The sequence below is a fragment of the Motacilla alba genome, chromosome 9 (genome assembly GCF_015832195.1).
Source record: "Motacilla alba alba isolate MOTALB_02 chromosome 9, Motacilla_alba_V1.0_pri, whole genome shotgun sequence".
Classification (NCBI taxonomy): domain Eukaryota; kingdom Metazoa; phylum Chordata; class Aves; order Passeriformes; family Motacillidae; genus Motacilla; species Motacilla alba.
In genome coordinates this window covers 16,750,430-16,775,832 of record NC_052024.1, presented here as the reverse complement: position 1 = coordinate 16,775,832, position 25,403 = coordinate 16,750,430, and the positions used below count along the sequence as shown (strand labels likewise).

Here is a 25,403-nt window from a genome sequence, read left to right as displayed (position 1 = left end):
AGTTAGAAGACACGGAGGATTAGGAGCGTGCTGCGAGGAATATGGTTCCAAATTAAACTCTCTTTACTTACTAAATTTGACTCAGTGCTTGGCTCTCAGCAGGGCTTGTGTTACAGTACTTCTTGTATTGACACCTTTTACTTCTGGAAAGAAGATGCTTTCTATTTCAAACGGCTCTTTTAAAAGCAAAGTAGCCTACTTATTTCTAACTTAACATAAAGTTGTTGTACGGTCTTCTGGGGTGATGGGGTGTTCATGCAAGCTTGCATTTCTTCCTGTAGGCATTCGTTGTGAAACACCTCTTGGAGTATACCCAGCAGAGTGAGTCCAACCTGCAGTACAGCTTGTTTTTAGTTTTTGGCATCTTTATGACGGAAGTGGTGCGCTCGTGGTCCCTGGCGCTAACGTGGGCGCTGAATTATCGCACGGGGGTCAGACTGCGCGGGGCTGTCCTGACAATGGCCTTCAAGAAAATTCTGAAGCTGAAGAACATCAAGGAGAAGTCTCTTGGGGAGGTAAGCTGCAGCCTTGTTTTGGAAATGGCAATGTGGAAAGGGATGTGTAATATATTCCTTTGAGAATGAGCTGTGCCTTAAATCTAAATTATCTCGTCTGTCTGTTTTTCAGCTCATAAATGTTTGTTCCAATGATGGTCAGAGGATGTTTGAAGCTGCAGCAGTTGGCAGTTTGTTGGCTGGGGGCCCTATTGTGGCCATCTTGGGAATGGTTTATAATGTGATTATTCTGGGTCCAACAGGCTTCTTGGGATCTGCTGTCTTCATCCTCTTCTACCCAGCAATGGTGAGTTGGAAAGAGTTAAGACTTGCTTCATTTTTCTGAGGTCAGACAAATGTATAGTTCTGAATAAAAGGTGTTGAAATGTGCTAGATTTAGCCAGTTTATGGCATTGTATTTTATTGAAGGCATTTACAGATGGGGCGGGAGGAAATGAGTGATGTTTCCAGCCTGAGTTTTATGTTAGAGTAGCAGTTGCCTGGCCCTATCCCTGAATCCCCTTTTCAGATTAAAAATTAATTTTCTCTGGTATTTAGGAATTGAAGGTACTTGCTTTTCCTGAGTTGCCATTAATGATTCGTGGCGTTTTTTGTTTCAGATGTTTGTGTCACGCCTCACAGCTTATTTCAGAAGAAAATGCGTAGCAACAACAGATGAACGTGTACAAAAGATGAATGAAGTTCTTAATTACATTAAATTCATTAAAATGTATGCCTGGGTCAAACCATTTTCTCAGAATGTTCAAAGTGAGTTCGCACAGTCTGGAAATGTCTCCTTTGCTGCAGGTGCCCCCCTGCTTTGTAGCCTGCTGCATCCTGACTTTGTGCTGTAGGTGCTGCTGCACAAGCAGTGTAAGAACTGTCATCCTTCAGGCTCCTCTGTTATGCACAGTGGGTTGGACAAACAGACTTGCTTCTAAAATTTCACCTTCTAGTGCAACGATGTTTGTGGCATGACACTAATCTTAAGTTTTTCAAATTTGTTCCTCTTCTATACTTTTAAAAAATCCCTATATTTGTGTGGAGATGAGACCATTATAGTTTCCTCCTCTAGAGTTGCTTTCTTGATGAAAATGTTTATAATGTGATAAAAGCTGAAGTGTAGAGTTAGGCCTCTTACTTACTGCTCATAGTGCTGTGGTTCTGTCTGTTTTGTGTGTGTGCCCCCTGAATCACAGTCCAAACGTGGTGCCCCTCTTTGTGTTTCTAGAAATTCGTGAGGAGGAACGCAAAATCCTGGAGCGTGCAGGCTACTTCCAGAGCATCACCGTGGGAGTGGCTCCCATTGTTGTTGTCATTGCCAGTGTGGTGACCTTTTCTGTCCATATGATCCTTGGCTATGACCTTACAGCAGCTCAGGTGAACTGTTGAAAATATTCTTTATGCTTTTGCTTCTGTAGCTTTTCTGCTGAGCCGTTTCTCGTGTGGCTGTGCCCATGTGGCCAGGCTGTATCCTGGCTCACAGAAGTGAATATCTGATGGCTGTGACAGCAGCAGGTGGAGTCTTGCACAAAAGGCTCTCGGTGCTCTTTTGTCCTGACCTTCTTCAGAACAGGTTTTGGGCTGAATGTAAATAAGTCTTCCTGTTTGGATGGGGCATTGGGGATTACTGGATGTTTTTGTTTTGCAATGTGCTTGGATGCAAACAGCACAAATGTCTAAAAATAGGATTTGAATTTGTGCCTTCACTAGTAGGTTAATGCAGAATTTGACCTACAAACAGAATAAATCTGTCATGGTCTCATAAAAGCACTAGAGAAGGAGTTGGGTAGACTTGCTGTTTGAGAATATGTTGAGTATGTAAGTGGTTGTTCTTGGACTGGGCCTCTTCTATGATTTTGACTTGCTGCTGTGCAATTTCAGCTGTTAGAAGGCTGGAGCTGTTAGAATGTTACATCCAAGTGTGATTATTTTCCTTGTCTCGTTTTTAGGCATTCACAGTGGTCACTGTCTTTAACTCAATGACTTTTGCTCTCAAAGTAACTCCATTCTCAGTGAAGTCTCTGTCTGAGGCATCTGTTTCTGTTGACAGATTTAAGGTAAGCAGTCATTTGGCCTCATGTTTTTCTCTAAGTGTGGAGTGTTGTATGTGTTCAGTGGATGCAAAGGGAACACTTGGAAGGTAATATGACTTTAATGGTAGAGAAGTTGTATCTTTTTACACTTAGCATTCTAGATTACTTGATTCTGCAAGAGATGCAAGTGAAGTAAAGGAATATTAGCAGTTTAAGAATAAAATTATACTAGTGTGAGATGCAAAATAGTCTGATTAAAAAATTTTATGATTTTGAAGTTGACCACAGGAAGAGATAAGAATGAAGCACTCAGTGGCTCACTGTATAATAATTTTAACTCAATTTTAAGAACATCTATATGAAAAGACTACCACATGTGTACAATGAAATTTTATGCTTTGCTAATAAAACTTTTTAAAAATATCAGGTGCTAGGTAAGCAGGTTGACAAAAACCAGTGGAGTTTTTTTATCTGTGGTCATAGAACCCTGAGGTTTTATATTTCCAGACCAGATTAAGTGACTGAAATTCCTCTATATCAGTAAAATGGAGTTGTGATCTGGCAAAACAGATCTATGGCAGAAAAAGTAAAACCCTGATAATGAACAATCTTATCTCCCATCATGGGGATTGGAGGATGAATCCACTGTGTGTACTTTATGAACTCAGAGGGGAGACCTTGGCTTTGTCTTGTCTCTTGAAGATAACAGTGCATTACACATTGTGGAAATTTCCAGAATGGAAAATAGCACTTTCCAAATAGAAACCTTCACAAGCATTGACAGATACATGGCTTCTGTGTAATGCATTCATGAAACAAACCTCTGTGTGAGAAAACCAGGATCTGTTAGAGTGATTTTGAGATTCCATTGCTTTTGAGCAATTTTGCTTCATCTTCTGAGTCAGCCTAAAATCAGCCTTGTTTAAATCTGAGTGCACTAAAGGGAGTTTTGTGGGAGGGATGAGAAGGAAAAGGAAATTGATTTTCTCCCAGTTTGCCTATAAATTGTGTAGGAAATGGAACATAAGGCAAGGATACTGTGACATTACAGTAAAAATTTGACTTTTTGGCTCTGTAAATGAGCATGAGCTTTCTTATGAATGTGTGATTCAGACATAGCAATTGCAAGAATAAGTAAGGCTGGGAATTGAGAAGTTTTAGTCACAAAAACTACTTGGTTCAAAACAAATTGTGTAAGTGGCAAACATTTTATCTTGTAATTAAACTGTGTGAAAAAATGTCTTCCTAATCTGTTGATTGTAAATACTGATGGATGTGGTGGAAAATGTGATACAGTTGACTGACATCTTGCCAAGCAGCTGAGATAGATCAGCTACACTTGTGCAAGATGACTTTTTCCCAGCAGAAAAGTTGATGGGTAAAGGCTCAAGTTAAAAGCCATTCTGTCTCCTTCCATAATGAGTTGGTGTGCAGGAAAAGTCAGTCACTTGGTCTTAAGTGACCTCTCCTCTCCAACCTGTGTTCTGCTCGCGTGTTTTTAATCTGGAGCACACAGAGCTGCAGTTGCAAACAGTGTCAAGGAAGAAGTGCCTGTCACATCACATCCAGAGTATTGCAGTTCTGTGAAAGTCGAGTGTATCCAAGTGCTTCCACCACATCCAGGAGTGCCCCAGCCACTTAGCAGACCTGGAGTTAGTTTACACTAATGAGCTACCTTTTGCTCTTCAGCTTCCTCCTACTGTATAGCCTGATGTGTTTTGCTGCGTGAGTGTGCCGTAGGCTTGTCTCCCAGTCTTGATCAGGTGTCTCATCTTTGCACCTCTCTCACAACTCCTATCAGAGTTTATTTCTAATGGAAGAGGTTCATATGATAAAGAAAAAACCAGCCAATCCTCACACCGCGATAGAGGTGAAAAATGCTACCTTGGCTTGGGACTTCTCCCATGCCAGCGTCCAGAGCTCACCAAAGTTGACCCCCAAAGTGAAAAAAGACAAGAAAGTCACCAAGAGCAAGAAAGAGAAAATGAAGCTGCAGAATGAGGGACAGCAAGCTGTGCTGGCAGAGCAGAAGGGCCATCTTCTAGTGGACAGTGATGACCATCACAGCCCCGAAGAGGAGCACAAAATCATCCACCTGGTTAGCCTTCGGCTTCAGAGGACTCTGTACAACATTGACTTGGAGATAGAAAAGGTAAGAAGAAATGAAAGGAGGAAATATGAGCTTTTCAAAGGCTTCATTATAGCTGCCCCCGGAACGGAGCTGTGTGCTGTTTCATTTTGCATGAAATGGAGCATATTGCTTTTGTGCACTCCTGTAATATCCATGGCAACTGCAGTATCCAGGATGCAGTGTCTGATCTTGCTGTAAACAGCTGTGCCGTTTTAGCAGCTACATCTTTGCAAACAGCTGTGAAACAAGGGCAGGCTGTACAGCTTCCACATCCAGCTGAGGGGTTTGCAGCTCCTAGGACAATGTGTGAACCACTGAGCTCAGAGAATCTGCAGGGCACCAGGTACCAGTGGGCTGCTGGTGAACAGTGTGTTCCTGCAGTGGTTTGATATTTTCCAGTCTCATCTGTGTTCTGGGTGAGCATTTTAGGTGATTAGGTGTTCCAGTGGAGCATAATAGTGCTTTTCATTGAAGAATGTGCAATTTTCTTCCTTGAGAATTTTTGTACAGGTGGATGCAGGTTTTCAAGAATTGTAGAAGCATTTGGAGCTATTGCTCCAAGGTGGGTAAAAGCATGTAAGATGTCAAAGAAAAAGCATTGAACTTAATACATGACATTACCTACACATACAAAAGCTTGGCAGTCTGGCAGTTGGATGCTGTAATATTGGGATCCATATATTTATGAAGATATTCATGGTTAAATTGTCTTATGTAGTTATACAAATAGAGGGATAGTTTAAGGTATTTTAAACATTAAAAATACCTATACTTTAAACTCTGGGGGAGAATGCGTATCGTTAAAAATATGCCTCAAATAGGAGTATAGTTAGTTGAAAATGTAATGGCTGTTTTTATCTCAGAAGTCAAAAAAAGCTGGTTTTGTCTTTCTCTGCTATCAAGAGATGGCCAGCAATGTGGTCCACAGGTGTCTATATACCTTTCTTGTTCACTTTACATTTTTTACAAAAGGAATAAAAATAGTTTTGATAAATTAATTTTTAATATGCGTATTAACTCACCCATTCCATTGCAGAGAAATTCTTCAAAGTGACTGAATTTTAGTATTTTCTTGGTGCATGTTCTCCAGCAAATATGTTCTAATTGGCCAGGAGTTTGACTGGACCCATATATGCTACATTCTCTTTTCTTTCAGACTTTTCCTCTTATTACTCTCAAAAGCATCTTGGTGTATTCTGTTCAGGCAGGCCTTGGTGCTTTTGGTTTATTGATCCTCTGGGCCTGTAACCCTAGTAAGAAGGAAGCTGATCTTCAAACACCTTTATTTTCACTTTTAGAGTTGATTTTGGTTTTATTTCACTGTGGGATTGTGTTCACTCTATACAATTTGTGCGTTGAGATGCTGACTCTTGCTTTTTCGTCTGTTATGTCACGTTAGAGCTGTCATTTATATCCTGCTGTCCTCTCAGAGGTACTAAAAGTATAAATTCTGAAAAGGATGATGAATGTAAGTAATTAATACCATAATTTTTTTCCTTTCTGCGTAGGGAAAACTTGTTGGAATTTGTGGCAGCGTGGGGAGCGGAAAAACTTCACTTATCTCGTCAATTTTAGGACAGGTGAGAAATCCTGTTTTGAGCATTTCTGCTCTTCTTTCCCATCCCCTGTTTCACTTATTTGTTCTGTGTAGCATGCAGTGTGTTGTAAGCATGGGGTAGCATGATCTCACAGCTGCTGTGTGACTGCAGATGACGCTGCTGGAGGGGAGCATCGCGGTGAGCGGGACCTTCGCCTACGTGGCGCAGCAGGCCTGGATCCTCAACGCCACTCTCCGGGACAACATCCTCTTTGGCAAGGACTATGATGAGGAAAGGTTTGTCACACTGCTTGCTGATTTTCAAAGCTCACTGGTTCTTGGCCCAAGTGTGGGAAAGCTTTAGTGCAGAGTACACTGCAGGTAAAGCCTCTGTGCCCTTCTGGAGTCTGTCTGTGTCTCCTCTGAGTCCCGTTTAGGATCTTGTGTCTCTTGCGTGTGGCCCTGTGGCTGGTGGCTGTCAGTGTGCCTGGCCCTGCTCCTTGCAGTGAGGCTGGGCCTCATCCTGGACCTCTGGTTAAAACCAGCAGCTGCTGTGAGCAGCACTAAAGTGATATTTGCTCTTGCTGTCCTGGCCTTGCCCTCTTCAAACACAACAACTGCTGTGTGCAATGTACTGACATCTTCCATGGGCCCCCTCCACTTGGGGACTTTTCTGTGGCCCTTAGCCAACTATCCCTGAAAATAAATGATCTCTTTGTCCTCACAATGCTTTTGAAGTAGGTGATTAATTATTACCCTCAGTTTTCTCCTGAGACTCCAAGACCGATGACTTGTTTTAGGCTGCTGGAATATCTGCTATTAGTGTAGAAAATGACATAATGCTGTACTAGTTAAATAATTGTGGGGAAAATCAATGTTCTTAACTATTTATCTACTTGTTTTTCAGATACAATACTGTGCTGAATGGTTGCTGTCTAAGGCCTGACCTGGCCATCCTTCCAAATGGGGACCTGACAGAGGTAGGTTTTGCTTATACTAAATTAATTAGTAGATGGAGAAAAGAGTTTTGGTTTGGCAGGGTAAACTAGAATGAGGGTACATCACTCTGAGGTGCATGTGAATCAAGCTGTTGAATGCATTCTCTTGAGCTGACCTTAGTGGGCCCTGGACTGTTAAGAGTTGTACTCTGTTTTTTACTCAGATGTTGACTTTTTGGGAATTTTTTTATTGTGTTGTAAATTTAGTTGCCTTAACAGCACCTAACTGAACTTGATTTAAAATAGCTAAGAAAAAAAATTGCTATGTTAATTCATAAAAGGTAAAATAAGCAAAGCAAGTGCTGTCACATTTCAAGCATATTAACCTTGAGTTTGAATGTATAACACACGTCAGAAAGTGGACACTTGAATACGTACGTCTATTAATATAAAATGTTCTTGGGGAGGATATATAAATATATAAAAACAAATATTATGGTCTGCTTTATTCTGGCCATCTGTGTTGCACGGTGCTGAAGAAATAAAATGATGGTTGTGTGTCTCTGCAGATTGGTGAGCGAGGGGCTAACCTGAGTGGGGGACAGCGTCAGAGAATCAGCCTGGCTCGAGCCCTGTACAGTGACAGGGACATTTACATCCTCGATGACCCCCTTAGTGCCTTAGATGCTCATGTTGGAAATCACATTTTTAACAGTGCAATAAGGAAGCACCTGAAGTCAAAGACTGTCCTTTTCATCACACATCAGCTTCAGGTACTGAATCTCCCATACTTTTTCTTGGATTTTCTTGAAAAGGTTTGTTAATCAGTTACCTTCATACTGGAAATCTGTGTCCTGACCTGTGACAGGACAACCCTGTCTGTCTATAGAATGTGTGGTTTACATTTATAAACTAGGTTTGCAAAGGTGCACTGAGCACAATTTAATTATTTGATACCAGTGCTGTTTGGTGTCTGATTAGGACTGGTAACCCTTGGGTAAAGAAAATTTACTAGGGAAATAAGTACCTGTTTGAAAATACTTTTGCTAACTTGCTGTAAAGCTATTTCATCACAGCAGAAAACAGTTACATTTGGTGTCAGTAAATCAGAATTTATGTACCAGAGATTTTTTTTGCTGTCTTCTGTGCACAGAAATATTAGTGCTTAGTCTATCAGTATTTGCAGTGTTTAAGTGTCCTGAGTCATGTCTTCCAGAAGAGATTGGTTTTATTAGGACACAAGAACTTTTCATTTGTGTAGTGTGAGTAATCATGGTGCTCTAGTCAGAGGAGGACCTCTCAAAATCAGCTGTCTGTTGTGTGGGCTTAGGTGTGCTGTGTGCCAGTGTCTACAAGCTGCTGAGCAGGGTTGTGTGGGAGTATTTGGTTATTGAAGATCGTGATAGAGACTTGTTCTTGCTGCCCCTTTCTCCAGTATCTTGTTGACTGTGATGAAGTGATCTTCATGAAAGAAGGCTGCATTACCGAGCGAGGCAGTCATGAGGAACTGATGAACTTAAATGGGGATTATGCAACTATTTTTAATAGCCTACAGCTGGGAGAAACACCACATATTGAGGTACTTGTTTATTTTAAAGTGCTCTGAATCTTGACTATTCTGAGGTGAACCAAGTGATGTTGTTGGAAACATGGAAAATGGCTTTGCACATTTTTGTGTGTTGACCTGACCAACAGATTTCCTATAGAGCAATCTTTGCTTTATTAGTGCTTTGTCACAGTTTGTTTTTAGGGAATGTGTGCTAGAGAGGACTCTGCCCATGAGCTGAGTTAATAATGAAAATATTGTAGTGTCTCCCCCGGTGATGCTCAGAGCAGGAAGTTCTTCTCTTATTGTACACTCCACTCCTTAATTTACCTCTGAATTAGCACAGATCTTCAACAACTCTGCCTGAAAAAATTCTTACTGTCTTGTTACTATGTTTTCAATGGAGAGTGACTGAGGCACAGCAGGTGTGACACAACTTGTCAAAAGTTAGATGTGACAGTATTTTGGAGGCATAACTGAAAATGCTGTGTTTTGGGGGAGTTTGAGAAAAAAGGTTTTGCCTTGACACTAATTCTGTTATGAAAAAAGTCTGTAAATGCAAATTTGAATATGAGTATTTCAGTTGGTGCAAAAATTGTAAATGTAGAAAATAACAAGAAACATTCAGTAGAACAACATGTAAATTTTCAGAATTTTAATCTTTCCCACCCTTCTGCTCTTTGTTTCCTGAAGTTAATCTCTAGAGCAGGGATCTCGGCATTTTGATTTATAATAACTTGTCTAAATTTTGTGTGCATTTTCACTTAAAGATAAAAAATACATCAACAGTTTATTTTTTAAGAGATGAGAAGCTCCTTACTCATGAGACATTTAAAACAAAACATTTCTGAGAAGGAAGCCTTATGAGAATTACAGATATAGAAGGAGTTTGATGACACATTCTCCTGGGAGATATTTGTGAAAGCACCACAAGGATATAATGCATTGCTCTGCATATCTTTTGAGGCATGAAGATAATAGTTCTGCCATTTTAAGACTAATATAGAATGATAGTGAACAAGAGATTCTCCAGTCTTCATGCTTCACTGACCTTCAATGTCACTGTAAACCTTAGCTGATGGAAAGACCATTAAATTGCATTCCCTATGGGATAAGAATAAAGGGATCATCACTTGGATTCTCTGTGGTTTGATCTCGTGTAAAGTGTGGGAAGGCAACCCTGAGCATGGTGTGTAAGGGGTTTCAGTCCATGTAGGCTGACTCTGAACAGGCAGTAACTCCCAGTTATGGGAAGATGGCTGGGTTTAGAGCAGTGCTTGTGTGTCACTTTAGTGTTTGGATATTGGATTTCTGGAAGATCAAGTTGACCTGACTTAAGAAAGAGACATTTCATGAGAGCTAAGTGCTAGGGTTCTTGGGGACAAAAGCCTCTTTAAAAAAATGTGAGCTATTTTTACAAGGGATAGGGAGATTATATCTTTCTTGCAGTAGTGGGGATATTGTTCATCTACCATGTACACTCATAATTTCACTGATCCTGGAAATTACCCTTGCACTCTACCTGTACAGGTTGGTAGTAGTTCAGATTAATAGAGAAGGAGAATTTAATCCACCAGAGTTGGCAATCATCTGTAATAACTGTGAAGTTAATATTCTCCTTGATGTGAATGCTGAACTATTGAAAGCCTTTGTCCTTAGGTGGCAGATAAATAAAAGTTTGTGTTTAGATATGAAAATGTCAAAGCCAACTCCTCTGTTTGGTGTCATTGTTTTCCTGCAGATTAATATAAAGAAGAACACAAACAATTCATTGAAAAGGCCCCAGGATAAAAGTACCAAAACAGGGTCTGTGAAGAAGGAGAAAGCTGTAAAGAAGGAAGAAGAGGGTAACTATGTAATCAAATTTCTGGCTGTAATTATTTTGTACTCCAATAAGCTCAAAACATGTGCTTCAAAGTATATTGTTAATGTACCTCTCAGGTTTTGGAAGCTGTCTCAATCCTAATCACTTAGTGTGGTTGACAGGAGACAGGCAGTGGGCAAAGAACATTCATTAATTCATTAAATATGGGAGCCTGTACAATGTTTTTAGTTCAGCCAGATGCCATTAGCACAAAGGAGGTGGTACTGCCTTGTCTCCCACACCACCTCTCCCTCCTGTCCTAAGAGGGCCATGTGTACAGTTTGGCACTCAGTCCTGGGCAGGACATGGCATTTACGGATGAAGGGAAGGTCTGACCTCTGTAGTTCTCTGTTTAATGTTAGCTTTGAACTTTGGGGTTTAGAAAGCAATAGTGAGGCTGATCCCAGCCTAACATTTAAGTCTGTGCTGATGAGGCTTTTTCAGCTGTACCATGACTTAAATGGTTCTGCAGAAGAAATGTGACTTCTTGAAAAAACTGTTTGAACCACTGAGTTCTAAGTGTGAAGTAAAATGTGTGTTTCTGAAAGTACTCTGCACAGTTTGAAAGACTAATTTGAGTGTTCACAAATTTATAGGAGTTTCATGGAAGAGCTTTCCTCATTCTCTCTTCATCCTCTGTTTCACAGGCCAGTTGGTCCAGCTGGAAGAGAAAGGCAAAGGCTCTGTCCCCTGGTCTGTTTATGGTGTCTACATTCAGGCAGCTGGAGGCCCCTTTGCATTCCTCATCATCATGGCACTGTTTGTGCTAAATGTGGGCAGCACAGCCTTTAGCAACTGGTGGCTGAGTTTCTGGATCAAGCAAGGCAGTGGAGTAAGTTCAATAGCTTTTCTACTCCTGTGTCTAATGGGCTCTGGCTGTTCTGCTAGACTACTCTCAAGTCCTTTGAGACCAAATGGTGCTTCCTAATTTAAATAAGTTGTAAGGCTTCCCAGGAGATGGTCTCACTAGGGAGTTCATCTCCAAGAATAAGAGAGCTCCAGTAATAAGGAAGATATAATAACTTATGTGGTTTAATGCTGCCCTCTTGTTCATTTTTTTGCTTAGTCTAAGAAAAGGAAGTGAAAATATGGAAGGAGCCAACAAGCTAATTTTAGTGTTGTTATTTGGTTTTTTTTTTTTTTTTTTTTTGTTTTTTTTTTTTTTTTTTTTTTTTTTTTTTGTTTAAATGTGATCTTATACCTAACAGGATAATTTTTGTAAATTGAGTCAAATAACTTTTGGAAATTGCTTTGAAGATTCTGATGACTTGGGATGGTTTGAGCTTTTTTCCCACTCTCAGGGCTTTGCTTGCAATTCTTGTTGCATTTAAAAATCCAAATGTAACTTTAGGAGTTTCTTGTGGGGGCACAGAGTGCAAGGTACTAATCTCAGAGATGAAATAATAAAGTGCAGATGGCCAACAGTATTAGAATCAGCAATGAGGTCCTTAAACATACTTGAAGAGCAAAAATAAAAGAATGAGAATGTCTAACAGTGTGACAGTAAAGAATTTATTGCATAGTGGCAGAAATAAGTGTTTGATAAAGATCTATCCAAGGTGAATATGGCTGTGTGGTGGTATCCAAGTATCTGACATTGTTCAGAAGAACACAAGAAATAAGCATGAAATGAGAGATTAGGAATCAAATGAAATAGGCATTGTGGGAGTATTTTGGAAGATCTTGTAGGAAAAAGATCAAGGGCTACAAATCTACAAGTCAAGCTTCTCTGCCAGGGAAAAGTTTCTGGTGTATTCAATGGCCACTGAAGTAGTTTAAACAAGACATCAAATATCATGGGAGAAGACACAAGGCAGTTAAATTCTGCCACATGTAGTGTATACATGCTTCATCCTTGTCTTAACCAACCTCTGAAACCTTGAATTTTCTGCAGAACACCACGGTAACTTTGGGAAATGAGACTGTCATAAGCAACAGTATGAAAGATAACCCTCACATGCATTACTATGCTGGCATCTATGCGCTGTCTATGGCAGTTATGTTGATCCTGAAAGCTGTTCGTGGTGTGGTCTTTGTAAAGGTAGGTGCCAGTGCTGGTGTTTCTTTCCCCCTCCTCCTACTTCTGCAAGTTGCTGTCACTGTGGTCTTCTCTTTTGAGCCAAAGTCAGTCATAGATTGTAATGTTTCCTTAGCCAGCTCTTGAGGCTGCACCGTGTTTCTGCTGAACTTCTGGTCAAATTAATAGCTTCCTCCATGGGGTGGAAGCACAGAATGCAGTAAAAAACCCTCTTATGGTTGGAGAGAGAAACAGAGTAGAATATCTGGGTGGCAGGAAGGCAAGCAGTGCTTTATAACCCTGCAATATTTCCTGCATTGTCAGGGAACTCTCAGAGCATCCTCAAGGCTCCATGACGAGCTCTTCCGACGGATTCTGCGTAGCCCCATGAAGTTCTTTGACACTACACCCACTGGGAGGATCCTCAACAGGTTTTCCAAAGACATGGATGAAGGTATCTCACTGTGCCCTGTAAATCCCATATTCAGACCTCCCAGTTAAGCCCTGAATACTCTCCAGTCTGTTGCTGTTGGGGTGATTGTACCCTGTGTCTGTTGCCAAATGTGCACCTGCAATAAACAAAGCAGGAATTGGGATAGACCTGGGTTATGATTCTAGAAGGCAGCTGATAGCTCAGGTCTGAGCATCCATGTATGAAGAAGGAAATGTGCTGCTGCTTTTGTACCTCCAGGCTGCACATGGGCTCTCAGCAGTTAATGCAGGAGCAACTTAAAACATCAGAGTGAAGCTGATGTGCAGCAAAGGTGGTAATTAGGCCAGAGTTACATCAGTGCTATTTCTGCAAACGGGCATCATTAGACTGTCAGTAACTCAGGAGGTAAAAACATCCCAATGAAAATCTACATTTTTAATTTGTATAAACTAAGAGAAATCTGTGTTTGTTACTGAGGTACAGCTGGACCGAGTTGATTTCTATGGGTTGTTTTAGTTTTCTGTTCTCAAGATCTTCCTCTTTTCCTTCCATTTCCCCAGTTGATGTTCGGTTGCCGTTTCAAGCGGAAATGTTCATCCAGAATGTCATCCTTGTGTTCTTCTGCGTGGGGGTGATTTCTGGGGTTTTCCCCTGGTTCCTGGTGGCAGTGGGGCCCCTCATTGTCCTGTTCACAGTTCTGCATGTTGTGTCTAGGTAAGTGCACCAGCTGCTTTGGCTGGAAGAGCAGATACTTTCACCTTCAAGTACAACATAGTGGTTAGCATGTGGTGGTTCTGCATGGAACTCAAAGTGCTTCTTTCCTTTCAGAGTCTTCATTCGAGAGCTCAAGCGTCTGGACAACATCACACAGTCTCCATTCTTGTCTCACATTACATCTAGCATCCAGGGTCTCTCCACAATCCATGCCTACCACAAAGGACAGGAATTTCTGCACAGGTCAGTGAAGATATCCATCTGGGAGTGGTGGAGCACAAAGCTGGATGCAGCAGCTTCTGGCATTCAGAAGGATTTATTACTAGAGTCTGATGGATCATTGGTTCTGTGACTGAAAGTTACTTTTCTGGGGAAAAAATTGGGAGAACAGAAGGAAGGGTAAGGGGAAACTGGGAAGAGCAGTGCTGGGGAAAGTTTGCAAACCCTGCCATCATGTTTTGGTTTGAAATGTGGTCAGTGATGAGTCTTCCCACCCTGGGTCCTGATACTGGAACAGGAGTTTAAGTAGGTCTCATATTTGTAGAACGTTGGGCTCATGGAGTCTATAACCTTTGCTGTGTTTGTTCCAGGTACCAGGAGCTGCTGGATGACAACCAGGCCCCGTTTTACCTGTTCAGCTGCGCGATGCGCTGGCTGGCCGTGCGCCTGGACATCATCAGCATTGCTCTGATCACAACCACTGGCCTTATGATTGTCCTGATGCATGGCCAGATCCCTCCTGCCTATGCTGGGCTGGCCATCTCCTATGCTGTGCAGGTGAGTGCGACCACATACTGTAATACTTAATACTTAATTTCTCTTTTAATGTAGGTACTGCTAATGAGCAAACAGCGTCCAGCGCTGGCTCGGAGGAGCTGCAGGGCTCCGAGCACTCGTGTTGGAGCTGCTGTTTGGCCTCTTCTGCCTCCTTGTGGCGCCGAGGGGAAATTAAAGAGCTTAGACACCTCATACTCAAAGCTGTTGCTCTTGGGACAAGTTTCTAAGCTGCTGGTTTCTCAAGGGATTCATAAATTATGGTGATTGTAAAATGAACTATTTAATTAACTTGCCTTGAACACTTTAGTTATATGTTGCCTGATGTCAAGAATATCAAATATCATAGAATTCTTTAGGTTGGAAAATAGCAATAAAGGTCATTGAGTCCAACTATTACCTCAGCAATGCCAAACCCAGCATTAAACCATGTCCTCATGTGCCACATCTACACAACTTTTAAATACCTCTGGGGATGGTGACTCTACCACTCCCCTGGGTAGTCTCATTGCTTGGCAACTCCTTTAGTTAAGAAGTGCTCCTAACACCCAATCTAAACCTCCTCTGGCACAAATTGAAGTTGTTTCCTCTTGTCCTATTGCTTGTTTGGTGGGAGAAGAGAGCAAACCCCACTTGGCTACACACTCCTTTCAGGGAGCTGTAGAGAGTGTTAAGATCCCCCTGAGCCTCATCTTCTCCAGGCTGAGCCCCTCCACCTGCCTCAGCTGCTCTTCACAGGACTCCAGACCCTTCCCCAGCTCTGTTGCCCTTCTCTGGACATGCTCCAGCACCTCAATATCTGTGCTGTAGTGAGGGGCCCAAAACTGAATACAGGGTTCAAGGTGTGACCTCACCAGTCCCAAGTACAGGGGACAGTCACTGCCCTGATCCTACTGGCCACGTTAATCTCTTAATTCAATAACAAGTCACAGCTCTAAAAATCTGTTTTCTTTCACCTCTTCAGTTAACAGGGTTATTCCAGTTTACAGTCAGACTGGCTTCAGAGACAGAAGCTCGTTTCACCTCAGTGGAAAGGATTGACCACTACATCAAGGTAGGACTGCATTCAACTGCCTGTTGTGAAATTTTGTTTGTTACGTTGCTGGCCTCAGCCATAGTCTGCCCTAGTACAGAATGTGCATTCCTGATCTTGGAAAGGCACTAAAGCCTGTGCTGTAACACTACAGTGAGTTTGTTTTGTGAAGCACATGTATCAGCACTGGGGGGCTGAATGGCCCCAGAGCTGGTAGGGAACTAAACTTAGAGGCATTGCTGGGTTTACATAAGCTATTGGAAGTTTGCTGACACTCACAGTGAAGAGTGGAGTGTGTGAAAGGGGTGACTGGGGGATTCGAAACATTATTTTACAGCAAAAGGATGGTGTTCTGGCATCCTTCATTCCAATCCTAATGGAATTCCTTCATTTAAACACAGATAACTGTTTGTTACTTTATCTACAAGTAATTCCACTTCAGCCTAATAAGCCTACTTTTCCACAGCTGTCTTATTTAACATATTTCTGTATGCTTGAAAAGTCAAGGGAATGCTCTTACTGCAAACATGAGAAATGTGCTCAGCTGAACATGATGAATGTGCCAGGCTAAATGCTTAGCAAGCTGCTCTGGTTATCTGTAACCCTTTCTTTGTAACTGGGATTTGTGTGTGCAGAGCTGGGCATAGGTCAGTGGGGAAGGCGTAGCCAGGAGAAAGCCTTCTACCGGGTTTGGTGTGTGAGGTGAAAGGCTTTTCCATTTAATGTTTCCTGTGACTCAGAGGGAGATATATTTATTTATTTGGTAAATCTGGGCTATTTAGTAGTTGATATTTGTAGCTTTTTTGAAGTGTGTGGGTTCAATCTACAGGTTAAAAAACAGAAGACAAAAGCCCCAAACCTGCCCACTCCCCCGGTTAATAAATCCTCTGCAGGCATCTACGTAGAAAATTTCTGGATATGGAAGACTTGGTGACCACACAAATTGACAACTGTGCCAAATACTGTATCTCTCACTGGGCTGAGATGGGGTTTATCACAGTCAGGCCCTTAGTGGCAAAACCTACAGTTGTAGGCTGTTGTTTGGGGTTTTTTAAAAGTTATGTGTCTCATTCTATATCACTATCAAGCAACTATCTGTGATTTAAAAAAAAATTCATCTCTAGACAGCCATTTATGAAACTGTAAAACTATTTTGAAGCTGAAGTGAAGGGTGGGTGGCCAGTGAAACACCATTCAGGTCCTGGGTCTTACCAAGGCCCAAGCTTGGCTTTTTTCTGTGGGGGGTCAAGGTTGCTGTTTTGAGCACCAAGCTCAAAGAATGGGAGCACTATCATAGCAGATGGCTGTTTTTCTCTCAAACCCCTGGTGTGTAATTAATCTGCCTCTAACTAGATGCAGATGTCCACAACTGCCATCCCTGTGGGATCTCTCTATGGTCAGTGTAGGAAATGGGTGTCTCTAGAGGGCAATTATTACCTGTTCCAAGTATTTATATTAGAATGAGAAAAATCACACTCCAGAAATGCTGTTTCACAGCATTTGTAGAGATCTCTCTTTGTAGAGCCTATAAAGGAGTTGTCATGGCCTGGTTCAGTTACATGAGGTGAATCCCATGATGGGATTGCTGCCATTCCTTGAGGGTGCTTGTGCCAAGTATGGGAAAGTGACCTTGACTTCACTCTAAACATGCTATGAAGCCTTGTGTTTGGCTTTCAGAGGTTCTGCTTTTCTTTTAATCTGTGAACTGCTCAGTAAGGGACAGCATGAAATAGCAAAAGTGAGCAGACTGGAAGGGACTGACTCAGTGATTCAGTAGGACAGGGGAACATGAGAAGGAAGAGAGTGGCATTTAATGTGTTACTTGGACATTCTCTTCTGTGTCAAAATCAACAGTGTATAACCCTGGTATAGCATAGCAGATGAGGCACAGAAATGCACCAGATTCTGCATCAGTCTTTGGAGTGCTGTGAAACTCAGTAGGATTGTACTGATAAATAATAGGCCTAAAATACATTTTGAATTCCATTGATGAAAACCACTGTTGTGTAGAAAGACTGATGTCATTACTGAGGCAACAGGAGGGGAATTAACAGTGTGGTCAGTGTAATACAGCAAACTTCTGGACCGCTGGGCCCACATCCAGCCAAACAGCTCATCATGAAACTGCCATAAATGATCTGGGCTGAGTCTGCAGGGAAGAACTGCTGAAAGCTGCAGCTGATAATTTTCCTTTGGTGCTTTGTTTACTGGAAACTGAACTTCTGTATCTTTGTTAAAAGACGCTTTCCCTGGAAGCTCCTGCTCGAATTAAGAACAAAACTCCTCCTCTGGACTGGCCACAGGAAGGTGAAGTTGTTTTTGAAAATGCAGAGATGCGGTACCGAGAGAACCTCCCTCTAGTACTTAAAAAAGTGTCCTTTACCATCAAACCGAAGGAAAAGATTGGCATTGTGGGGAGGACAGGCTCAGGTAAGGAAAAACACCAAGAGCTAAATTATTACTTTTACAGAATGGATTGGGGCAGTCATATTGGCTCTCCTGTGTTTGAGTAAGTTGGTTGCACAGGAGGGGTTGAGCACTCTGTCAGTGGACGTTTTCATTCCTGTCTGTACATAAGCAAGATCCCTGTAAACAATAGTGAAAACAAATTTCCATTTAAAGCACAGGGATATCCTACTGTGCTTGAGCCACTATGTTGATTGTAACAACTCCCCAAACCACTGACCAGCACAGATTGGTGCCTACAATGTGCTCGTTGCAGCTTCTGACTCTCTTGAAGGATTCTGTAGTGATGCTGCAGGCGGGTTTGGCTCTGAGCCATCTCAGAACTCTGTCATGTGAAGGTTCCAAACCCCTGTTTGTGAGATGACTTAAATCAACTTCAAAACGAGTTTCTAAATAAGTAATTTATATTGCTGTATTGGGTTTTCATGGCAGGGTTTTGGCAGTGGGGTTGGGGCAGAACTCCAGGCGTGGCTTGATTGAGAGATTAAGAGCTGCCCCCATAATTGCTCAGAAGTTTAAATGCTGAGCCTCAGAACTTACCAGAGCATTGCTTGCCAGGACTTTTTGGTATTTTAAAACTTTTCTTAGATGTGGGCAGCTTTTAAAATGCTTTCTTATCTGAAAAACAGTTATGATTCTATAGGAACACCAGTCATGTTTTCCTGTCTCATTTTTAGGGAAGTCTTCCCTTGGAATGGCACTCTTTCGTCTCGTTGAACTGTCTGGAGGCTGCATTAAAATTGATGGGGTGAAAATAAATGACATTGGCTTGGCAGATCTTCGGAGTAAACTCTCCATAATCCCTCAGGAACCTGTGCTGTTCAGTGGCACTGTGAGGTTAGTGAGACCATAAGAAGCCAAGAAGGGACTGAGCAGTCTTTCTGCTTGTACCTGAAATGCAATAGGTGCCTGGTGAGGTGGTAGCTCTCAGGCATCCTAGCTTCTGTTCTGATTTTGAAACAAAAAAAAAACCACAGGTGAATGATTTTTAGCCGGCCCAGTGCAGCACTGGGTGTGATCATCCGGTATGGAAGTCTTGCTTCCCTTTATATGTGGTTGAAGTTTTAGTATCTTGGTTTTCCATCTCTACTCTTGTTTTTTTGGCTCTTCCAGCCTCAGTGTGCTGGGAACATCTGATTTCCCTGGCAAGGAAACTGTTAGTGGAAGGCCAGATGGGAATCACCTGTCTGGATAAATTAGCACACTGTTGGTTTGCCATTCATTGCTGAGTTAAAATTCTGCTTGTTTTCTGCTTCCCCTTCCAGATCAAACTTGGATCCTTTCAATCAGTACAGTGAGGAACAAATCTGGGCTGCTTTGGAAAGGACTCACATGAAGGAGTGTGTAAGTATTATGTGCCCTGGGAGATTGATGTTTGCATTTGGCTTCCAAAGCAACATAATCTGTTAGTGGCCACTTTAGAGGTCTTTATCTAAGCTTTCTCTCTACATTTCCCCCCTTGTTCTCTATGCTGTATTTGACCATTTTTTTCCCTTTTTTCCTATGATTTTATCAGACTCCTATTTTTGGGTTTTTTAGGGACATGTCATAGTCTGTGGGGTTTTTTTAGTATATAGAATAGCAGAGTGCTGCTTCATCCACAGGATTCTTAGAGTGTTAAAACATTTCAAGTGATATTTTTCTGTATGTGCCTGAGGTGTGCATTCTACATTTCTGTTTGTGACTGTACATGTCACATGTGCAAACTTATACTGGACTTAAAAACCTGCCCTCTGCAGTAAGTCTTGCTGCCATGACATTTCCAGTTCTTCATGTAAGTCAGGTGGCAGCTATGGCTGCAGGAATTCCTGCAGGGACTAGGTTCACTCTTCTCCTGGTGACAAGGATTGTCAGGAGCTCTGTTTGTGTTCATATGATTTTGTGCAGTGCTCTAAGATTTTTGCCTCTTCTTTCCCACACAGGTTGCACAGCTGCCTATGAAACTTGATTCAGAAGTGATGGAAAACGGGGAGAACTTTTCTGTTGGAGAGAGACAGTTACTGTGTATAGCTAGAGCTCTGCTGCGTCGTTGCAAGGTGAGCACAGCAGGGAGAGAAATAGCTAGAGATAGTAGAATTATAGGATGGAACAAGCCTTTTTTTGTGCTGGATTCCTTCTGTCTGTCAGAGGAATCACTCCAATGATTATTGCAACCCAGAGAGGTGTAAGGTTAAAACAAACAGGAAGGTATCTGTAGCCAGCTCCTGCAGTGTCCTGCCATAGGAAAGGCATTGCTTGTGAGTGCTAACAATAATGTGTCATATAATCATTTCTTCAGTGTCCTGTTACTGGGGAGCATCAGATTCTTCCCTTCTTCCACCTTGTTGTGAATATGAGCCAAGTGTTTTTCTTCTACATGGTGCTCCACTATGGTCTCCAAGTGGAATTTGGGACTGTGCTATGCCAGCCAAGTGAAAGATTTTGCCAGAATGGAAAACAAACAATAATTACAGTGAGAAAGGAGTTTTGGATTGAGATTGATCAGGATTGTGGTTTTAACAACCTTTTTTTTTCTGAAATGTGACATATCATCATATTTTAAAGTTCACTCTGCATCTATTTTTAAAGTCAGACTACTTAGCAGAAGTCACTGCTGTCTCTGCAGTACCTGTACAAAGTGTGTCCAGTTCAGCTTTGACAAGAAATCAGTCCAAACCAGTTTATGTCTGAGGGGAAGAGACTTTTTACCCAGTGTAAGAAAGCTATTAAGCCTAGTCAGTATTGACTCATCCCAGGAGGAATGTCACCACCAGGGATGTGTCAAATCAATTTACTGGTAAAAATTCTGTTTGAGATTCATCTATGGAATATAAAAGTGAAAGCAGTGGAAACTTGAGGCCCATGTCATAACCCACATGTAGCTCTAGGATGTGACAATAAAATGTAAGTGCCATCTGTAGGCTTTGTTGAAGGCGATTACATAGAGGAAACTGAAAGGGTAAAACCTGTGTTTGTGCCCACAACTCTGTCAGGACTGCCAGCTGTGACAACACTTGGCTGTGGCCATTCTGCCCACCCATTTATTTTTATATTCAGGGAAGGAAGGTGTGACCATGGGTAACAGCCAGAATTCTGTGCTGCTTTCAGATACTGATCCTGGATGAAGCAACAGCTGCTATGGACACAGAGACAGACTTACTGATCCAGGAGACCATCAGAGAGGCGTTTGCAGACTGCACGATGTTAACCATCGCTCATCGCCTGCACACGGTCCTGGGCTGTGATCGGATCATGGTGCTAACACAGGGACAGGTGAGCAGGGAGGCCTCTCTGCCCCCGGTCTGCTGGTGCCATGTGTGCAGACTGAACTGAGGGAACAGCTGCACTGCAGGGTAGAAAATCCTCTATGTTCATTCATATCCTTGGTAATAATAGTCCAGTAGAATCAGTTGATCAGTTGATGCCCGTGACAAGATCAAAGATGGCAATTTTTTTTTTTCACACCAAGAAAGTACCATAGAATAACAGTCTGTCTTTAAAAATTTTTTTGAGACTTCCTTTGTAGCTTAATTCTGAGATGGGTAATAACATAAACATCTCTGCTGGGGCTCAGTGGCAGTTTCCCATTACTTTCATAAGGCCCTGTGCCATCAAGCACACCTATGGCAGACACTTTACCTATTTTTCAGCCTTCCATTTGGAAGCCATAAACAGTTAAATGCACAAACATTGGGCAAGGCTCTTAAAGGTAGAGAAGGCAAAAGCCCATAGCATCTGCCTCTGCCAGAACCACCAGAGGTTGCTTCCTCTGGGCTAGTTCCAATTTTTGAGCCAGTTTGAAGCATTCCAGGTTACAGTATCCCTAAAAGCAGGTACTTTCACTGCCTGGTGTCTCACCTAAAGATGAATGCTATGTTTTCCACTCTTTACCATCACATCACAAGTCCAAGGGGTGGAAGTCAATTCTCTGGTGAATTTTACTGACATACTTTACCTGCCTTGTTTGGTTTCAGGTAGTGGAATTCGACACCCCGACTGCCCTTCTGGCCAACGAGAACTCGCGCTTCTATGCTATGTTTGCTGCTGCAGAGAACAAGGTTGCTGTCAAGGGCTGAAATTCAGGGCAAAGTCACTTTAATTTTGGAGAGCTACGCTCCCTGCCTGTGGCAGGCCAGCTCTTCCTCCTCCTCCTCTCAGATTATTGTCTTCTCATCTTTTAATTTTTAGCACAATGTGTCAAGCCAGAGAGTTTTTAAAATCATGTCAGAAGATCTCATGTTTTTATTATTGTATTTATTCCATACTACTAATTTTTTGTTATTAAATGCACTCTACAAATGGCTCAGGGAGCCATAGTTATAAATGTATCAGAGGCCTATAATGAAGCTTTATACATGTAGCTATATCTATACATAATTCTGTATATAGCCTATATTTACAGTGGAAATGTAAGCTGTTTATTTTATATTAAAATAAGCACTGTATTAATAACAGTGCATATTCTTTTCTATTTCTATCATTTTTGTACAGTTTATGGTACCAGAGATCTGGCTGTGTTATCGGACTGTATCAGACAATGTTGTGTCTTTTACAGTTCGTCTTTTCCTAGTGCCGGATTTTCTGCGTGTCTGAGTGGAAGTGAAGCTTTGCAATAGTGTCCTTTATTGTCACATCTTTGTCTAGCGCAGCAGAGAAGAGCTCTGTGGTGTAACTATTGCATTGTAATTTATCAGAGCTATTTGGGCCATCGCTAGTGTTCACCACGGCAGCGGCTGCTGCTGCCCATGATGCTTTTCCAAAGCAGGGGTTTAGTGATCTGAATGGAGAGCCACTCCTGGGTCACATTAAGGCCTTGTATTTTCTCAGTGTCCTGACACAGTATTTCTTACTGTATCAGCAGAGTTTATTTTAATGCAAGCAAGCCCAAGCTCTTCCTGCTTCGCTGATCTAACACAACCAAAATCTTACTGTTTGTGGAATGATCTGTAACAAATTAATCATAAGGTTCAAATTGTACCCTGTATGCTGGCAGGAAAGCCTTTTCAGAGTTGCTTCAGCTGACTGACTCTTTATCTTGAAGCTGCTAACACTCCTCAGAGGTTTAGGTTGGCTTTCACTGGCATGGGTAACACTAACTTTGTTCTGCTCACTTAAACTAAGATTTATCAAGATCGATATTTCCTGTTTCTTTCTTGCACACTTGTTAAGGAAGCAGTCCTCGACCCCACGTCTTCTGGAACCTTAGAGGGGTTCCTGTTGATCAGGATGTAACACTGGTGTAGGACATGGTTTTCTTACTGTAAATGACCTACCTCAGGTTACTGGGTCCTGCGTAGTGCGTTGCCATGATCACTGTACACCATCCCTGTTTTTTGGGACCTGTGGCCCGGGGGACACAGTCGTTCCTGTGGTAGCCGTGACTTATTGAATGGTCAGCGTTGCATGTCTTTGTCAACTTGGACATTTTGTAGCCTTAGCATGTTTGCAAAATGTCTCATTGAGGCAGAAATCTGAAAAGTAAATAAAACTATTTTGGGTTTTGTAAATTTTATTGGCTTAAGTGGTTTGTTTTGGGCACATGAAGAACTTTGCACCTTTTTGAGCCCTGGGGAGCAAGTTTGCAGGCTGTTGGTTTATTTTTTCCTCTTGTCATGCATCATGGTCTGATCTTTCTTCCTTCAGAGTAAAGGTGTTTCTTTAAAAGTGAAGTGGGTGATTTTTGTGCCCTCCAGCATGGGGGTAGCTTGCAGTACATGTATGTTGAGTAGTACAGGCAGTAATAATTTATAGTGCAAATATTCAAGCCAAGTAGAAGGGCTGAGGGTCAAGTGGAAGACCTTCTTAGGCTCAGGTTTTCCATTTTCTTTACCTGAAAGCACTACTGTTTATAGTGTGACATGACTGCAAAGTCACAGAAGCATTTCTACCTACGAGCACCACAGGCAGATTGTGGCATTAACAGAGCTTGCACTGTAGCTTGAAGTAGCACAAAAAGCATTGTTGTGGGTGTTCTTAACTCTTGTCCAAAGCAAGAATTAACTAGCACAGACCTTACCCTGCTCACAGGCCTGGAGTTTACCCCATGGACTGCAATATTTCCCTTGAAGGAAATGGGCTAATGTAGCTGGTTCTGTGTGCTGCTGGGGTCAGCGTGTGGCTTCACTTTGCAGCTAAGGCTGAGCTAATGGCAGTCTAGGCAAAAGGGGAGCTATCCTGATCTTATCCTCCTTCTTCTTCCAGGCTGGGACTTCCTCTTCCCTTCCCGATGCCAGCAGTGGCTCTTGTGTGGTCCAGTTCAGAAAGCTAAGTTGCAGAAAGCAGGAATGCTGTACAAAGGAGGAGACAGGAAGGCACCACCCAGAGGAAGGGAGGTGAAGTGGGGCTGCTCTTTTCAGTAGGTGCTGGCTCTAACAGTAGCGTAGGTGTGAGAGGGAGCTGCTCAGCATTCACTGCCCCAAACTGCTGCTTCCCAGTTACACTCTCCTAAAGAGCTGAATCTTTGCTGCAGCTTTGGCCGGCTGAAACAGCTCAGCAAGGTGTCAAACAAGGGTCTGTGATGGAGAAGGTGAACAGTCACCTGTGAATAGCAGGGATTAGCTCAACCATTTTGTTAAACCTTGGCTGCAGCACTGTTACTTTGGAATTAAAGACAGAGACTGACAGAAGGAAATGTTCTTTCTGTTGTGATCACTCCTGCGCTTCATTTGGCACTTGTCTCACAGGTGTCCTGAAGTATTGCTGCTCACAGGGGGAGCTGTAATTTTTGTAATGAACTGACTTTCATCCTGAAACACAGCAGCAAGCTGAGGCCTGGCCAAGAGCCCTGTCACTGAAGTGGAAGGAAGAAACATGAATATTTACAAATCTGACTGAAATATCTGTATTGTTGGAGCATTCTGCAAGAGGTTGATGATGATGATTAGAATGTTCAGGAGTTGGATTCTGCTTTAGAATTTATAGTATGATATCCAGAGAAGACTTCATCCTATGAGGAATAGAGTAAGACACTGGGATTGGGACAGAGACTTTCTTTAAAGAGATCCTACCCAAAATAGCATGGAGATAGCATATGCTTCTGTTCTGGTTTAATATCAGCTGACAACTCAGCCCCACACAGTCCTGTGGGATGGGGGAGAGAATTGAAAGGGTGAAAGCTAGAAAACTTGAGAGTTGAGATCAAGACAGTTGAACAGGGAAAGCAGAAGCTACAAAAGCAAAGCAAAACAAGGTATTCATTCCCCACTTCCCATGGGCAGCTATCTCCATGAAAGCAGGGCTCCACAGTGTGTGATGGTGGCTTGGGAAAACAAGGACCATCATCGAATTTCCCCTCCTTTCTCTCCAGCTTTTTGAATGCCTTATGGTCTGGAATATCTCTGTGGTCAGTTGGGTCAGCTGTCCCTGCTGTGTCCATTCCCATCTCCTTAAGCACCCTCAGTCTCCTTGCTGGTCAGCTGGGGAACAGAAATGTCCTTGTCTC

At 42.2% G+C, this 25,403-nt stretch overlaps 1 protein-coding gene across 7 annotated transcripts in view; it reads left to right on the top strand.

Moving 5' to 3' along the window:
- The window catches only part of ABCC5 (ATP binding cassette subfamily C member 5), a 44,327-nt gene extending 19,718 nt beyond the window's left edge, over nucleotides 1-24,609 (top strand). For 3 of the 7 annotated variants that reach the window (XM_038145550.1, XM_038145557.1, XM_038145556.1), the window contains 26 exons: nucleotides 282-515; nucleotides 628-801; nucleotides 1,115-1,262; nucleotides 1,726-1,874; nucleotides 2,447-2,554; nucleotides 4,332-4,682; nucleotides 6,170-6,241; nucleotides 6,371-6,495; nucleotides 7,106-7,178; nucleotides 7,706-7,909; nucleotides 8,572-8,715; nucleotides 10,424-10,529; nucleotides 11,194-11,378; nucleotides 12,441-12,587; nucleotides 12,888-13,017; nucleotides 13,557-13,710; nucleotides 13,825-13,953; nucleotides 14,301-14,487; nucleotides 15,449-15,538; nucleotides 17,758-17,947; nucleotides 18,661-18,820; nucleotides 19,249-19,327; nucleotides 19,906-20,019; nucleotides 21,071-21,235; nucleotides 21,937-22,020; nucleotides 24,164-24,607. In XM_038145550.1, the coding sequence (XP_038001478.1) occupies nucleotides 282-515; nucleotides 628-801; nucleotides 1,115-1,262; nucleotides 1,726-1,874; nucleotides 2,447-2,554; nucleotides 4,332-4,682; nucleotides 6,170-6,241; nucleotides 6,371-6,495; nucleotides 7,106-7,178; nucleotides 7,706-7,909; nucleotides 8,572-8,715; nucleotides 10,424-10,529; nucleotides 11,194-11,378; nucleotides 12,441-12,587; nucleotides 12,888-13,017; nucleotides 13,557-13,710; nucleotides 13,825-13,953; nucleotides 14,301-14,487; nucleotides 15,449-15,538; nucleotides 17,758-17,947; nucleotides 18,661-18,820; nucleotides 19,249-19,327; nucleotides 19,906-20,019; nucleotides 21,071-21,235; nucleotides 21,937-22,020; nucleotides 24,164-24,298 (3,837 nt within the window). In that variant the 3' untranslated portion in view covers nucleotides 24,299-24,607. Of the gene's footprint in view, nucleotides 1-281; nucleotides 516-627; nucleotides 802-1,114; nucleotides 1,263-1,725; nucleotides 1,875-2,446; nucleotides 2,555-4,331; nucleotides 4,683-6,169; nucleotides 6,242-6,370; nucleotides 6,496-7,105; nucleotides 7,179-7,705; nucleotides 7,910-8,571; nucleotides 8,716-10,423; nucleotides 10,530-11,193; nucleotides 11,379-12,440; nucleotides 12,588-12,887; nucleotides 13,018-13,556; nucleotides 13,711-13,824; nucleotides 13,954-14,300; nucleotides 14,488-15,448; nucleotides 15,539-17,757; nucleotides 17,948-18,660; nucleotides 18,821-19,248; nucleotides 19,328-19,905; nucleotides 20,020-21,070; nucleotides 21,236-21,936; nucleotides 23,470-24,163 lie in introns of those variants that run through there. The other 4 variants (XM_038145555.1, XM_038145551.1, XM_038145552.1 and 1 more) reach the window with 4 other exon arrangements.
- Nucleotides 24,610-25,403: the final 794 nt, after the last annotated feature.